This window comes from Mytilus californianus, unplaced genomic scaffold, assembly GCF_021869535.1.
Source record: "Mytilus californianus isolate M0D057914Y unplaced genomic scaffold, xbMytCali1.0.p SCAF_4, whole genome shotgun sequence".
Taxonomy (NCBI): Eukaryota; Metazoa; Mollusca; class Bivalvia; order Mytilida; family Mytilidae; genus Mytilus; species Mytilus californianus.
In genome coordinates, this window is record NW_026262690.1 from 32,921,807 (window position 1) to 32,940,154 (window position 18,348).

The 18,348-nt window shown below is 32.4% G+C and overlaps 1 protein-coding gene and 1 long non-coding RNA gene across 2 annotated transcripts in view; both read right to left on the minus strand.

The window, feature by feature from the left end:
- LOC127736906 (uncharacterized) overlaps window positions 1-18,348 on the minus strand; it is a 176,149-nt gene that overhangs the window by 88,204 nt on the left and 69,597 nt on the right. The window contains exons 2-4 of the mRNA XM_052247471.1: window positions 14,389-14,506; window positions 7,869-7,973; window positions 4,233-4,298 (exon numbers count right to left, since the gene is read on the minus strand). Coding sequence (XP_052103431.1) covers window positions 4,233-4,298; window positions 7,869-7,973; window positions 14,389-14,506 — 289 coding nt within the window. The remainder of the gene's footprint in view (window positions 1-4,232; window positions 4,299-7,868; window positions 7,974-14,388; window positions 14,507-18,348) is intronic.
- On the minus strand, window positions 267-4,198 carry LOC127737924 (uncharacterized). The gene is made up of 3 exons (XR_007999888.1): window positions 3,702-4,198; window positions 2,158-2,318; window positions 267-1,245 (listed from the first exon to the last, which is right to left on the minus strand). It is a non-coding gene; the product is annotated as an uncharacterized LOC127737924 (long non-coding RNA).

The following is an 18,348-nucleotide window of genomic DNA, read 5'->3' on the forward strand; positions in this document are numbered from 1 at the left end:
TTGGCAATCATACCGCATCTCTTTATTTTTAAGATGAAAACAAGTAAATATCTTATGATGTGTGTCAATCAGTTACTGTCTCATTTGTTTTTATACGCTACATCTCTTTTTAGTCACATTGACAGCTGCAGGCATGACATGAACCCAGATCTAGAGTGGCAATACAGCAATTGTAAGGGGGTTAAAAGTCAAAAAAATTTGAAGAGTCTAAAGTTGAATAAGTTACAGAAACCAGATACTGAAAAATTAAATAAATATATATCAACTGTTTTAATCATCTTGTATTTCTAATAAAGCCATATCAAGATTTTCGAAGTATTCATAGGCCGACACATTGTAGTCTTCAGTATCGCTATCTGAAACAGCAGAATCTTCTTGCTCCTCGAGCTCCTCAACAACTTATTCTGACAGAAATAACTTCTCAAGAGGTAACATATCACAGGATTCACAATTACAAGACTTAGTACACAAGTCACAGCATGAATGTTTCCTGCTTTCTTTCTTCATCAAATCATCCAAGTCTGAATTTCTGAGGAAATTACACATCAGATCCTTTCTCCTACAATCTTTAGCTTTAAGAATTGCCTTAACTTCCGGTTTCAACTTCTGCAAGTGGTATCCATTGTATAGGATAATGGCAACTGATGGATTTCCATCCCTCCCCACTCGCCCTATTTCTTGCAGCAAATCTACCAGATTATTTGGAGGTCCAAATAATACCACTCCACTACACTTTTTTTTACATCTAAACCCATTCCCAGGGCACTGGTTGACAAAATAAGTCTCAAAACACTACTTTCCTCCTTCAATGCATTAATTATGATGTTTTTGTTAACATCTGGAGTTTCAGAATGGAACATCTCAATATACTTGGCACAATGTGGCAATTCTGTTACAATGTATTTATAAAGTTTGGAAGTGTCATTTATCGATGAACAATACAAAAGTGTACGTGGGAAGTCCTGACTTTTTTCCTCTAATGCATCTACTAAGCATGTCATTCCCATTTCAATTTAATTTTTAATTTTGGAAGATACTAGTTTAATATTAGACTTGTTTGGTGATAGATTAATTTCTGTTGTGTCCTCCGCTAGCTGCAATATTTTCATGACTTTTTTCCTAAAGCTTACAGTGCAAGTTGCACTTAAAGCCAATACTGTAGCATCGGAAAAGAGGGATCTTAGTTCACCTACATTTGAAAACCATTTTCGAAAAGCCTTTTTTCTGTCTCCTTCATCTTGGCCCCTGAAAGAAAAATAGAAATAAGTACATCTATAAAAACTTTTATAAAAGGTAAATATCAGCACCTCTTGCCTAGATTGTTAATTCTTATGGCAAAACAAAATTAAATACATGTATGTGCTTGTCCATATTGTTATGTAACAGCCTATCATTCAGTGGTTGTTGTTGGTTGCTGTCTATCACATTTGTTTAGGGTTTTATTTTTCATACATTCTTATAATTACATTGTAATGGTTCATCATTTTGCAAGTAGTGGTCTTAAAAGAGCTTACTTTTTAGTATTAGGTTATCTCGTTCTTGAAAGCTGTACAGTTCTGTACCAGTGGTCTTAATTTTTTACTTCTATATTTTTGAAAATCTAAATTCATAAAAATGGGAAGGGAGTACACATCAATATATAGAAACAATTCATCAAAGTTTCATGCAAATTAGTTGAATAGTTTTTGAGTTACTGTCTGACAGGTTGACGATTGACAGACATTCACAGGTTAGGGGAGGGTTGGGATCCCGCTTACATGTTTAATTAACCCTGCCACATTCTGTATAGTGCCTGTCCCAAGTCAGGAGCCTGTAATTCAGTAGTTGTCATTTGTTTATGTGTTACATACATTTGTATTTGTTTTTCGTTCATTTTTTATGCATAAATTAGGCCTTTTGTTTTCTCGTTTGAATTGTTTTACCTTGTCATTTCGGGGCCTTTGATAGCTGACTATGCGGTATGGGCTTTGCTCATTGTTGAAGGCCGTACGGTGACCTATAGTTGTTTATGTCTGTGTCATTTGGTCACTTGTGGAGAGTTGTCTCATTGGCAATCCTACCACTATTCTTTTTTATATAGACAACGGTATACCATAATACGTCCTGTAAATGTGCGAATAGAAATGAACATGGGGAATAAACATTGTATCCACTTACCAAATTGCTATTGTGTGAAACTCATCAATTACAACCAACTTAATGTTCAACTTCTTTAAACAAGTTCTCCAATAGGGATCACCAACCAATGTTTCTGGAGATGCAAAAATGACATCTATCAACCCCTCTTTGATTTGATCGTCACTCTGGGGAAGATGATCCTAAAATGCAAAAACAAATGTAGGTGGGCAGTCTCCAAAAAGACATATTTCTATGATAACTTCTATAATTTAAATGTACACTGTACAAATACCCTTTCTCCATTTCACTGCGTTTGATTAAAGATTGAAATCCAATGAAATAATTCTTATTGTTGTAAAGTCCAATACAGAAATGAATATAGCTGAGATTTCAATGAATGCATGGCATATTTTCTCGATTTTGAGATGTTTCTGCCAATGTATCTGTTTGGCCATCGAACAAGGTCTTTTAGACTGCACTTTTTCATATTCTTTTTTTTTATTTTTTTCATTGTTTAACACAAACATGACAAATAACAATCTAATTTAAAAATTAAGTTTCCCGCACGTTTCTGAACCATGTAAAGCTGATTATGCTGTATGATTTTGCTCATTGTTGAAGGTCAGATGGTGACCTATAGTTGTAAACTTTGTCATTTGTTGTCTGGAGGAGAGTTGAGTTGGCAATTTTACTTCAAGTCTTGTACATGTACGACATCTTCTTATTCTTATATGCATGTATATTTGTTTTGAGATAGATTATTAGTACATGCAATTAACAACATTTCCCTTGGACTCTGGTGCTTCATTAATACAACATGTAGTATATATCTTTATACAAAGTATGAAGAACTAGCATTATGGCCAAAACGACTGTAAAATACTGGCAATATGACCGATACAATCTGTTCTCGGTGAAATGAGACAAATTTATGTGCTACCATGGCTATGATCAACTGCTTCTGCAGTTTTTTTTTAACTTTGCTCATGTATATCTAAGTTTCATATTACTGCTTTGTTAATGTTAGTCATGTGTATGTGTTGATATACTGAAGTTTAAATGTATGTTCCTGCAAATAAATTTTATTTTATTTGATAAGGCATACATGTACATCTTTGCCTGGTCAGATGCGGATCCAGGACTATGGAAAAGGGGGCCCTGCATTTAGACACCATAAGGTGTGGGAATAACGTCTTAATACATTTTTGTAAAATAGAGGCATTGCATTAATTATATAAGTAGCTCCAACAGCATAGGCGGATCCAGAGGGGCCTGGGCCCCCCTTTTGTGGGAAAAATTTAGTTGATTATATAGGGAATCACTGAAGCATGACTGGAGCGGGCCCCCTCTTAGGTCAGTCAGTGGGCCCCCCTTACAAAAAGTTCTGGATCCGCCACTGTACAGGGGGATAATATGTCACCCCCTAACTGATTTCTCATGTGTTATAAACATCTTTATTATACAACACTGCCAACATAATAATTATAATATAAATTAGGTGTTTAATGGCATTAAATACTATAGTATAGACTATTCCATTTATTGAAGCCTTACTACCACTGCATGCTTAAAGTTATACTAACCTTTGTATGCAGCAGTAATATTTCCAATGTGCGAGAGTTTTTCCACCTGGTTCTGCATCAGAGCTACTAAGGGACAACAGACTAAAACTTTTCAGTCAGAACTGTTTTCAATAACCTCCCGGACAACTGGAAGGTACAGTTGAAACGGCAGTGACTTGCCAAAACCAGTCGGTAGTACAGCCACGCACTTCTTCTTGTTAACTAAACACTCTAAAATTTCCTTTTGCTCCTTCTTTATATCATTTATACCAAATTTTGGCAAAACTTTTGTCAAAACGTTGTCCAAACTGGGCGCATCCATGTTTTTTAACGATCCGATAATGGTATACAAGCCCGTCGCTGATTGGTTAATCGAAATTGATTTTCTGCACGCTGATTGGTCGGTCAAAGTTCACCAAATTTGACCCTAGACATGACCCTCAAGCGGCTGTTGTTAGATCTCCCACGCGCGACATATAAACAACGAGGAGCAAGTGCGGAGATTTAATTTTAATTAGATTGCATTGCCAATATCTAAAAAGCTTATCTTACAGTTCTTATGCAGTTAAAATCTTCTTTTGGTTTAAAATCTCCTAAGGCTGAGTCTGTAATCTCTTTCTGAAAAATACAAATGTTTTTTTTCCAAATAGGGTTAAACTATCAGTAGTATCAATATCACTGTACACATGGAGTTGAAATATCCGTGACACCATTTGTTACCGAACACTTGGACATTCCATTGTTAGTGACACAGTCTGTACAGTAGAAAATACCTTAGTTTGGTTAAATAGAAGGGTGAGGTTTGAATCTACAAAAAGTATACACTAATGAAAATAAACGATATCCTTTTATGACTTTGTTGCCAAATAAAAAAAAAACATGTAAAATATGGCAAAACTATTTTGAGACTAATGCAACTCTATCGTGTTTATATAGATTTTGTTAATTTAAAAGTTTAGAAAAACTCAATAAAGCTACCAGACTTATGATTTGGTACAACAAACGCGCGTCTACATAAGACTTATAATTGTCACAAGAATCAAAATAATTGAAATCGAATTAATTATGATATTGAAGAGCATCTATGACCGACAACTCGAACAATCTGTGCCAAATCTTGGTAAAACAATATATGGCTTTGGGTAGAAAGGCGTCACTATTTCAAATGCCTAAATTCTCAAATATCATTCTTGCAATGATAATATTTACAGAATGTTATTTTAAAGGAAATAGCTTATAACATGTATTTTCAGAATTCTATTCGATATATTAAAGATTTGGGTTCATTAATTGATTTGAATATATTTACAAAGTTTTAGAAACTATTTTGAATTAAGGAATGTATCTCCCTCATGCAGAAGCTCCGATTCCTTGTCGGGCTTGGCTATACTTTTTGTCTTTTTTTTGTTTATAGGCTCATCATCATTTTTATAATAAATTTTGGAGTTTCATATATTTCGGCCTCGAGCATCACTGACGGGACATTGTTGTCCAAATGCGCCTCTGGTGCAGAAAAAAATATACTGTTAATGTTATTGATCAAGACTTGGTGTTCTAAAGTGAATATCATCTCAAGCTTTCCTCATTGTTAAGCTTCTGGTTATTTTCTTATTAGTAAAACATTAACAATTGGGACTCCTTAGAATCTTTATAGAATGCAAGACTATATTTAAGAATGGCTGGAAACGGCACAAATGAATAGACGTAATATTCTACATGATTATGTTCTCGAAAGTCTTTTCAACATTTAATTCTGGTGAATGTCTTTGTAAAAACGATTCACACGAATTGTAAATAAAGCAATCAGTTGTCACTGCTACTGGTAGACTATATCAGAAAACCGAGAAGACTATCCACCACATATATTGGCATGATTAAATTGATAAAATATTTTTATAAATTTTGATTAGTATATTATGATACGGCACTAAAACTAAGGTTGAAACTGCTTCTGGCAAAGTTGATCTTAACAATTATATCAAATATGAATAGATTATTTTTATGGATAGCTGTTAAACTAGACCTTTTCTTGAAATACCACTATTTTGGATTGGCATGCTTAATCACTTTAAATGTGAGTTAAGTTTCTTGAATCTTGTAAATATACTAAAACTAAATTTGGAACTTCCTCTACCAAAATTGTTAAAGATGGGTTTCTGGTCAGACTTTATTGGTTTGTATGCTTCAGATTTATACAGTTACTATGTTTTCTAAATTAAGTCATTCTTTAATTTAACATAATTGCATTCCATAGAAGTTGCATATAATTCTGTAATTTTGATTTGCTTAGGCATTTTCAAGTTTAATATGCAACATCTAGGACCACACATGCTCTCTAACGTCAAATTATGTATAGAACAACAAACGGAAGGCTTGATTTAACTGTAGCATAAAAATGTAATTTTATGGATGGAAAGCTTTCTTATATGATTATAAGGGTTGTAACGTTTTAACATTCTTATAAAATTACAAAATGAACGATTTAATTCTTAAATGTTGAAACTAGCTTTCTGTTTGAAGTCAATATCCATAATGTATCTAAAAATGCAGAAAACAATTCTAATTTGTAAATACAAAATCCTTATGCAAAAATATTGAACATTATGCTATTTTTAATTATTGACTCAGTTTAACCTTTTGTTCTATTTGGAAGAGCAGAAGACAATTGAATAAGATGTAAAAAACTATAAATGGAGTTATTAAATGTGTGTAAAAAATTGAATTTACGGATAATTTAATTGTTTAGAAAAGGGATTTATTCAAGTTGAAACTGCGACACACACGTCCTTTCGGGGAATATTACGAGTCATCATACACATCCAAGTTTACAGTATGTACAAAGGAATTGAAGAAAAAGCTACTTTATCGCCTACCTGAATCAAATTTGGCGTATTGACCCATTTTTAACGCTACGTTATACAGGCTTTAAATCAAGCAAAGTGATTGAAATGGGATTATTGGAGGGATTGGCAGAGTGTGTGATAAACTTTTGTAAATGAATTCGATGTTTGCTATACCACATTATAACAAGAAATGATGTTGCTATGTATCTGCGCATTATTTGTTAATATATTGTCACTTTAATAAGGCAAATTTAAGCCTTCAACTTCAAGTAAACTTATTTTGAAATGGTCTGGTCATTGTTATTGAACCTTACGCAACTCGATATGATGATTTTAGCTTCGCCTTTTCCGGTTTGTCTGTGGAAACGTTTCCTGCGTGAATGTCAGAACGTGAAATTTTATATGTTACAAAAATTGTTAAAGAAGACAGGGACGACAGCTCTGACGTTAAATGTTATTTAAGAAATAGTAAAATAACTTTCGTTTGAATTGTCAATTAACAATTATAGCTGATTTGCTACATGTGACCTCCTTTTATATGCAAGTCGGAAACCATTTTATCATTTATTTACTTTATAGATATAAATGATAAAAACAATGATCTTCTTAATATTCCATTCAAAGTTTCTTATATGAAAATATTTAGCCAGTATCCCTCTTGTATATAAAAACAGGTTAATTTGCATTTCTTTTTACGCACCCGTATTGTTAGTTAATTTGCCAATAAACTGGACACTGGATGAAATCTTGTCATTTTTATCAATAAAATACAATGCCAGTTTAACTTAATAATTTTCAAAATTTAGAAAAAAATTATATATTATCTATACAGCGCATTCTTCAGAAATTGAAAAAAAAACTTTACCGACTATACGTTTTCACCTTTGAATAAAAAAAATATTTTAAAGAGAAATGTTGAAATATTTTATGCGAGTCTACGCAAGTTTAAAGAGTGTGAAACTTCACAGAAAATAGAATTTTTACAGTCTCATTATGCTGTTATTATTTCAATGTAAGCTAAACGAAAGCAAATGAAGTTAAAATATGACCGATATGACTTTTTTAATATTAAGTCAAACATACGCGTCTGACGTACAAACTTCTAATCCTGGTATCTATGATGTGTGTATTGATAATTTTAAGGACGGATTCGTCTACCTAGCAAAATTTTGTCGGACACTTCAATACGTTTTGATCCCTATGGTGTGTGGATCTTCTACTTGGTGTGTCATTGTATGTGTCATTTTTATCCGTTTGTAACTGTGGGTCTTGTTGTCGATGTTCATCGTCAACAGTTTTAGTTTCCTCTGACAAATTTTTCTATAAATGAAAATACATATCTTACAGTTTTTATGCAGAAAATGTCTCTTTTTGAATCAAAAACTCCTAAGGCTGAGTGTGTACTCTCTTTTGGTTTAAACTTAACTTGTGCTGAGTCATTATTCTTGGTCTGAAAAATGCAAATAAAATATCTGTAGCAGCAATTTTCATTGTAAATAAAGATTGGAAAATCATTATAAAAATATACTAATAATAAATAAAGTAGTTCTAAAGAAGTATTTCAAAGTGTTCTATTTACTTTTCTACTCTTTATGCTAATATTGTTACGATATTCGTGGTCCTTTGTGTATAGTTCCCTTTTTCAATACTTAATTTGTTAAGCATCCACAAAGGACAATTTTTCGGGAATATTAACCTTGAAATAGGTACACATCTTTAGTATATAAACATCACAAATAATTGATCATTCTCACCTTCAAGATCGCCCGCTTAAAAATCATACAAATGACCATTTTGAAACGGCATTGCGAGGCCAGTAAATTCATGAATATAAAGCAAGCGTGCAACAGGCTTAGATTTTCTTTTTATGTTAGCATAATAAAATTTAAGGTAACAGTTTTACTACAACATATTCACATTTCGACAAGTAAAGTCTCTTTAGTGATGCTCGAGGTCAAAATAGTTGAAAAAGAAGAACAAGAAACAAGTCATCATGGCTATGCATGAAAGAGATATTTTCCTTAATTTTAGATAAGTTCTAAATTTTAAAACAGTAAATTTCAAAAAAGAATGTTCATACAAGAGTCCTGATTGTTGGACTGTTAAACCTTATCATACAATTTTTGTATCAAGTAGAAATAAGAAGATGTGGTATTAGTGGCAATGAGACCACTGTCCATCAAAGACACAATGTGTAAATGTAAATAATTATAGGTCAGCGTACGGCCTTCAACACGGAGCCTTGGAAGACACCGAACAGCAACCTATAAAGGGACCAAAAATGACTAGTGTAAAACAATTCAAACAGAAAACCAACGGTCTAATCTATATAAAAAACAAGAAACGAGAAACACTTGAGAACCACATCAACAAACGACAACCACTGAACAACAGGTTCCTGACTTAGGACAGGTGCAAACAAATGCATCGGGTTTAAACGTTTTAACAGGCGTCAACCTTCACCCTAACCTGAAATAGTAGTGTAACATTACAACATAGAGAGACAAACTATAACATATCAATTGAAATGGATTAACTCAATCAAAATGACATATTAACAAAAACAAGTAAACATACACTGAACGAATAAATGAATAAATTTGATCTATGACACAATATAAATACATCAAATAAAAAAGGGGGGATAAATCAATGTCAAAAAGACAACCACAACCCTGGACAAAATGGCATTAAATAAGATAACGTACACAGGTAAATTTAAATATAATAATTTTGTTGTTAGGAGTACGGAAATATTTTTTACAAAATAAATAAATTTGTTGTTCATAGTACGAGAATAGAGGTAAAATTTTATCGTCATACTAAATACTTATCAAAGGTGGTACATATTAAAAATAGTGAGACGAGATATAACACAAAATAAGTAAACATTGAATAACAAAAATGCATTACAAATTGTGTCAACAGGTCAAATTAACACGAAAGTACGATTTGAGATGTTGAGAGTACTCGCAGTTACTGAAAGCTAGTTAAAAGTAAAAAACAATCAATAATAAAAAATCATGCATCGGAGACTAAAATCAACTAAAACACATCCCAGGGATTTAGTGTTTTAACGCCATGGACAGTGCAATGCCAAAATAGGCAGTAGGATAGTTTGGATATAATAATTATGTTTACTGTTAAATATAGATAAAGCAATCTCTATATAGAAAATTAACGTGGGTGTGTATATATACATCCCTGAAAACCATTCGAAAAGAATACAAATTTAGTTATGTTTTAATTTGTTGATGACAAAATCGATATCTGTGCCAATGTAAACAATATTCAAAGATCTTATTACAACATTAATAAGATAACCTTTACTAATAAGTTTGTTTAAAGGTTCGATGAGTTTACACGGATTACATAGTGATTTCCGCGCTTTTAGTACAAAATTACCGTAAAATAAAGGATGTGAAATATCGTTTTAATATTTTTTTTAAAGGTACAGCCAAATTTACTAATCAAATCTTTGTATCTTGGAAGAATTTAGTAAAAGTTTAAAGTAATTTATGGTAACGAAATCACTGACTTAATAATTTACCAGTGATGCATTGATTACGTTCGTTAAAATCTATGACATCACTACACACTCGGGCATAACGAACGAGTTAGAATATATAAACACCGTATGATAGAGCCAAAGGAATATCGCCATCTAAAAAAGGAAAATGTACAATAGGGAATGAAAAATCGTCTCTTTTGTCGTAACTTTTAGTATGGAGTTTCCCTTTAGAAATTGAAATGTCTAAATCCAGAAAGGACAACTACTGCTGTTTATGTTAGATTTTTTTAAAGTAAGTTCCTTTGGGTAAATTTCTGTAGTATTTAACGAAAAAATTCATCAAGATAACGGTAGGTATTGTTGAACGTGTCAACCAAATGTAACAATGACGTGTCTTTACTGAGTTTGGTCATAAAATGAGTTTCATGGCAATACAGGAATAAATCTGCTATTAAAGGGGCGCAATTAGTGCCCATAGGAATACCTACTACCTGTCGATATACTTTATCGCCGAAACGTACATATATGTTGTCCAGGAGAACATTTAAAACTTTAATCATATCTTCACATTTTCAGTAAGTGTATCTAGCATACTTTCCTTTTTCGTTACAGAAAAAGGCTTTTAACGAGTTACAGCAAATAAATTTGCAATGAGATTTTTCAAAAGACCATTTGATTAAATATGAAAACTTTTTCTTGATAAGATTGTGTGGAAGTGTAGTGTAGACAGTAGAAAAATCGTAACTGTCAACAGAATTAAAAGGACCATCAAAAGCACGTATTTTATCTAAAACCTCTAAAGAATTTGTAACACTCCATAAATAATTAATACTATTATTTTCATAAGCTTTATTACAAAAGTTAATAAAATTTATTTGATAGTAGCAAGGGAGGTAGTTAGAAGCACTGACAGATTAGTAGAAGAACACTTACTAGATGCGGAGATGAAACGAAATTTAAATTGTTTTTTCTGTAATTCAGGTAACCAGTACATAGTCGGGACTTTCAAATGTTTGGAAGAGACTTTAAGTTGGGTAGTGGCAGTGATATGCTTGTTTACAATTTGACTCTCTGTGGAACGCGTACGGACCTGAATGTAGAAGAATTGATAATTTCGTTTTGGAGAACATGCGGTGTAGTATACGCGTCACGACACCACTACATTATTGGCTACTTTGTCTGCCGGTACGAACACAAACCGCTTTGCGAGTATTTGGAGTTTTTTTATTCTAAAAACTGGTGTTAATATGTCTTTTGATTGAGTTAAGCCATTTCAATTGATATTTTATAGTGTGTCTTTCTATGTTGTGATGTTACACTATTGTTTCAGATAAGGGTGAAGGTTTGGTACCATTAAAACGTTTAACCTCGCTGCAATTGTTTGCACCTGTCCTAAGTCAGGAATCTGATGTTCAGTAGTTGCCGTTTGTTGATGTGGTTCATAAGTGTTTCTCGTTTCTCGTTTTTTATATAGATTAGACCGTTGGTTTTCCCGTTTGAATGGTTTTACACTAGTAATTTGTTGGGCCCTTTATAGCTTGCTGTTCGGTGTGAGCCAAGGCTCCGTGTTGAAGACCGTACTTTGACCTATAATGGTTTACTTTTATTAATTTTGACTTGGATGGAGAGTTGTCTCATTGGCACTCATACCACATCTTTTTATATCTATATCATGAACTCTATTATTAATTTCAGAATTGTTCTCAAAATGAGATATACGAATATCAACAGTATTCATAATTTTATTCAAATAACTGTCCAGAGATTTTTTATCAGATTTTTCACGTTTACACCAATTTTTACAGTAGGCAGACAGAGCGTCTTTAATGACCTGACATCACTGTATCCAATCTATAATAGATGGAGGACGATATTTAGGTCCTTTCTTAAGAAAAGTTTTGACCTCACGGTCTTCGACGATGTTGAGGTCTCCTATAATGACATGACCATAGGGAACATATTTAAAACTAGATGTTTCACAGTCTTAAGTGGAAGGAGCATTATTTTCTATATTGACGTCTGGTGTTACTGACGTATTATATTTAAAAATCGAACTTCTGCTGGGTTTTTTGTACGAATACGAAATAAAAGGTGGTTCTGTGTTATCAAAATATGGAGTTATTTGGCTATGGATGGTATAGTCATTGAATATACTAGATAAGTTAATAAAATCAATACCTCTATTTATATATTTTAGTTTAAGAAAATGCCGTTTATGATTTTCAGGTTTATCGATACTAGGAAACAGCCTGTGATGACAAAAGGCTGTAATAATAAGGATGTAAAAGAAAGATTTGTCTATTTGTCTTGGAGTATCTTCAACGGCCAGTTTGGAGGTACATCAAGTTATGGCAGGAGTACTTCCATTAGATCTTAGAAGAGAAGAAATGGCAATTAGAGATATTGCCAAAATAAATTCATATTCAACCAAAATCCCTATCAGAAACAAAATAGAAGAATGGAAAAACAAACCAACAGTTGACAAGTTCATATCACCTTTAGGCTTAATGTTACACAAAGCAAAAAACTTGAAAGAAGAAACTGATATTAGTATTGATGACATAGAGCCAGAATATAAATTGAATGGTCTACAAGCATCAAAATTTCCACCAGAATATTGGCGCACTTTGGGTTCCTCAAAAATAGAACAAAAGAACAAGAAATTACAGGAAAAAAAAATTAATATTAAACAAACTTAACACAGTATCTCCTTCAACAGTTGTTGCATTTACAGACGGTTCTTGCCAGTCCAACCCTGGACCTTGTGGAGCAAGTGCAATTGTAATATTCAATAATACAGAAACAGAATTAAAACAACCAGTATCAAAAAGAGGTTCTATTCTTTTAGCTGAGCTAGTAGCAATAAAATTAGTTTGGATTATATTAGCAGAGTTGAAAATAAAACCATAATAGAAGAAGTAAAAATATTTTCAGACAGTCAATCAGCTATTGAAATATTATCATTAAACTGGAAAATTGAAAATCACAGATCCACTTCTCGTGAAATAATCTCTCTTATTAAATCTATCCAAAAACACTATGGAATAAAAATTAATTTTGAATGGACCCCAGGACATGCAGATGTCAGAGGAAATGTAATAGCTGATAAACTAGCTAAAGAAGCAGCTAAAGAGGCGAATGAAATTGAAAAAGAAGCCCATATTACCGTAACAAAACAAGATATAAAAACAGCAGCAAGGATTTTAGTGAATAAAAAATTGCAACATCGTTGGGACAATTCTGATACAGGAAGATTCTATTATAATTTCCACCATAAGTCAATGAAAAATTAACACTTGATTTTCCAGATCATAAAACATAAAAAATTATGAAAAATTTAAGATCAGGATACTACCTAAAAAATTACCAAAACAAAATCAATTCAAATGTAGATCCAAAGTGTGAATGTGGTCAATTAGAAACCGTGGAACATTATTTACTTTTTTGTGAAAATTATGTAGAGGCTAGACAAAAACTTATACATGATATGTTTTTTTACACGGGCTCGATACATATTGATTTAGAACTTTTATTGTCAATAGAAAACTACTCCGTCTCTAGAGAAACACTAATGCGATTGTTGGGTGATTTTATACGAGAGTCGCGCAGATTTGATTAAGAATTTTTTGTTTTTTCTTAAAGCAAAAGTTAAATCATATTTTTTCCATTTTTGTTTCTTAATATTTTAATACAGTTGCCACCTATATGTATAATTAAAGTGCAAGTGAGTTATTTACAAGAGTGAAAATTGTACACGCGAGACTTCAATATTTACAAGAGAGACAATCCAGTGTCAACAGCGACACCTACAGAATACAATACAGATGTATTCATTCAACGGGCTAAAAAATGAAATTTTATCTCACTCCATAAAAATATCATATAGTTTACTTATTAGTATATGACCAAGTTTGAATAATAATTGATGTCTACCATTATTTTTTATTGTAGATAACAGATCAGCAAGTGTATAATTTATACGATGTTTAATACGTAGATTACGGTTTTTACGTTTACCATGAAACTAATTATTTCTTAGCCGTTTATTGACAAGGACTGTAATAACTACTATAGTTACTGTAGCTCTGTACATTTAAATTTACTGCCTTAACCATATATCAATATGTATACACAATAATTTTCGTTATATATGTTTTCTGATATTTTTTTGTACAGCTTTGCAACATTTTGATTGATAGATGGAGAAAAATAAAATCATGGTACAGTACTTTGTTCCAAAAAGAAATGCTTTAGTTTTTTTAAACAATATGACATTTAAGAAAGTAAAATTAAACTGTAGAAAAACATAGGCCTTGCTTGTTTTCAGCTTTCATCAGATTGCCTTTTCACTTACCTGTTTTATGTATTGAAATGGTTTTTTGTTTGAAATTATAATCTTATGTGCAAATAAAGCCACCAATGACCAAACGACTAAACATGGTAGGAATATTTTCATTTTATTCTTCATGTTCCTGAAATAAATAATATATTATCTTATTTCATTATTTATACTTTGTGTGCATTAGCCAGGGCCTATCTTTGTTATTATTAATTAGTGTTTAATCCAGGCATTGGGCGTTGACGACATATATAGGTACTGGTTGTAGAATTTTCTTAACCTCGTAGATATTCAAAGTTTAATATTTGGAATGCATATGACATAAGCCAAGTCACCTCCCTCTAAAAAACATTCACATTGATTTTTTGCTCCAAAATATTATCCACAAAGATATGTGTATTAAAGCAAGCAAATAGTTCAGGCATTTAAAGAACTCTTTTATACAAGTGAAAGGTTTAGCTAGCTTTAAGACTAGGTTTAATCCAGCATTTTCTACATAAGGAAATGCCTGTACCAAGTCAGGAATATGAGTTGTTTTCCATTCGTTTGATGTGTAAGGGCTTTTGATTTTACTAATTGTAAAGGGACTTTTCGTTTTTAATTTCCCTTGGAGTTCGGTATTTTGTTGTTTTACTTTTTATCATGCTTCAATGCACTGGGTCAAGTTACTTCCAGATAGGTGTGTTATGTGGGTTAGTGTCAATTTATTGTTTAATATAAATAAGAAGATGTGGTATGAGTGTCAATGAGACAACTATCCATCCAAGTCACAATGTGTAAAAAGGAAGCAATTATAGGTCAAAGTACGGCGTTCAACACGGAGCCTTGGCTCACACCGAACAGCAAGCTTAAGCCCGTTACTGTCGAAATCATTCGGAGATTAAAATTGAAAATTGGTATGGAATAAATTATATTTTCAATCACACAGAATGAAAACGACTCTATTATAACTGTCGCTGTTATACTATACTTCCAAATCATACTTAAATTCACGTTTTGCTATAAATATAATATCCTCTCAATAAATATTTCAAAGTTTACTATTTGAACGTATTTATCCTATCGAACATGAAATAAAAGATACCGCAGATATCGTTAAGTCTATCAAAAATCTTGACTTACATCTAGAAATTGCCAATGAGGGTCGGTTCAAAGCAAAACTTTACGACTAAATGAGATGATTTCAGCTTTCCAATAGTTAACTTTCCATTTTTATGTCACAACATTTCAGCAGCACCTGCATCTGGAATAAATATCTCCGAGTTGATCTAATATTCCAGAGCTTTCGTTTCATAAGATAAGCTTCTTCGTAGAAGGTCGATGCTTAAAAGGAAGCTATTGAATCAAATATTCCAAGTGATAAAGTCGCCTTATTTTCGATTGTGACGTCACCTATTGAGACTGATCACCGAATTTGTACCATGAACAGCAGGACATGTTCCACTAGTGTAGCAAGATCTATTTAGCCTCCTTTGGCATCTGAAGTGTAGGTCTTTTTCTTTGACTAATGAGTTTTGATTGTCCCTTTGGTATTTTATGTCTCTGTTTAACCTAGTGACAATTGTCTTTATAATTACCACTTATTCTTTGACTTTCATTGAAAGTGAATACCACTTTAATTGTCCATTGGACAGTTTTTTTTGTTAACAATCCATAAGCACTATTCTTAAACTAAAACGTGCATATACTTCCTTTTCTTATTGAATTTGTCATTCACTTCGGTCAGGAACGAGAATTATAATACACTTTCCGAGTTTCATTTTTCAGTCTTTGTAATTCCTATGGATACAATTTAACGATTGATCAGTTCTTAACACCAGTGTCTGTAGTTACTGTGGGTCTATCCTCCTCAAAATTAAACCAACAAATTGAATCCTTACAACTGCTCAAATACGCATAACTCTAGATGTATTTGTATGATTCTCCTACTCGGGTAGTTTAAATGTTTGAAGTTAAAGATCTTAAATATTCAATATTCGGTCGTCAATCGTGTGCCAAAATTTCCAAAATGAAGGTACTGTTTCAAATGTTACCTGTTAAACATTATACGGTTGAAATGGAGAAGACGGTTTTGGATACCTACTACATTTAAGTATGTAGTCATGGCGTAAGTAGAAACGAATCTAATTTCTTCATTATGTTACTTTGATAGCTTAAGAAGCTTTTGATCAGTTATGTTTGTTGAAATATACGTAATCGGATTCCTACTAAGCATACTTTAGACATCTGTTTGATGATGAATTCGACATATCGATCTTGGTTTCTATTGTAATGCTCTATACGTTACGAATGAATGAAACTCAGTACGTAGTATTTCTCAAATACTAAGTATTCAAATGGTTTACTCTCTTTAAAGAGGACCTTAGATACAAATTATTTGTGTAACATAAGCATGAATTCAAATCAATTTACCAGAGCTGTAATAATCAACATTAATGAACATGGCACATAAATGTAAACGTTCATAGATTTCCCCCTAACTGTGGAAAATGCGTTACAGTATGCGAAAGAGGGTCTAAAGATACCGAAGTAACATTCAAACTCACAAGTCGAAAATAAATTGACAACGCCATGGCTAAAAAGGAAAAAGACAAACAGACAAGCTGACTATGCGGTATGGGCTTTGCTCATTGTTGAAGGCCGTACGGTGACCTATAGTTGTTAATTTCTGTCTAATTGGTCCCTTGTGGAGAGTTGTCTCATTGGCAATCATACCACATCTTCTTTTTTATATAACTAATAGTACACAAAACACAACATAGAAAATTAAGACTGATCGACACGAACCCCATCCAAAGCTAGTAGTGATCGCAGGTCCTCCAGAAGGGTAATCAGATGCTCCACATGTGGCACCCGAAAAAGTTTTCTATTATAGCAAAATATAAGAAATAAGAAGAAAAGGTAAGAAAAAGCTCCCCAAAACACTGAGTATGCTCTGCATGTCTACTTATATTCATGGTGCAGTCCTATTTCAAGGCAATTTTCTCATAACATGTGTTTTTGAGACTCAATCCACACAGAATATTTCATTTTTGTAATATTTCACTTAAATAGCATGAAATTTTAACAAATGAGAGTACACACGAGGTCAAAGGTACATATGCAGCTTCCCATAAAGCAATAAAATGAATGTGATTTTTTCCCTTTGTAATACTGGTTATTTCAAGCATTACTGTCAATTTTTGTCATAATCAGTTCAATAGTTTGAGAAAATTCTAGTATAATATAAGACGACATCTACAGTGATTCGAGCAAAATTTCTTCTTAAAAATCCAATCAAGCCGCATCAACATAGAATATAGTGTGAACCAATAAATTATCAAATATTTATCTCATCAGCCTACAAACAGTTGAATATGATACAAAAGATGACTCTAGGATGATAGCACTAGTAGCAAGATTTCAGTCTGAAATGGTCATTTTGGTCTGATCAAGTCTGAATCAACTGAATTTACCGCTAGGGAAAAACGTTAAGACTTTTTAAGACTTTCAGACGCTGTTCAGATATGTCGTGTTCAGTCCGTTCATTCATGTCAAGATAAACAAGACAGAAGGCTCTAGCTGTTAAACAAGATATGTTGAGATGGTTTTAGACGAATTCAGACCAAACATAAAAAGTAATGTTCAAAATTTTCAGATCGGGTTAAGATCCGTTTAGTGTGTCAGAATGATATTAGGAGTTACGCCCCTTCATGTGGATGATACATTTTAATTATAAAAAAATTACAATATAAATGCTAGAATGAAAAACGTATATTTTTAATAATTAAACATAAAATCATTGGTTGACTTTTTATTTCTGTTGGTCTTTTTTTAAGAGATTAGTGATTTTGTTTTGTTGAGGAAATAACTTATTCGCCTATAACTGTTTATGATTTTATTTTATTTTTTATTTTCTGATGTTAATTTATGTATTTATCTACTTATTCTTTGAAAAGAAGTAATTGCAAATTTTAAACATAACATTATCAAAAG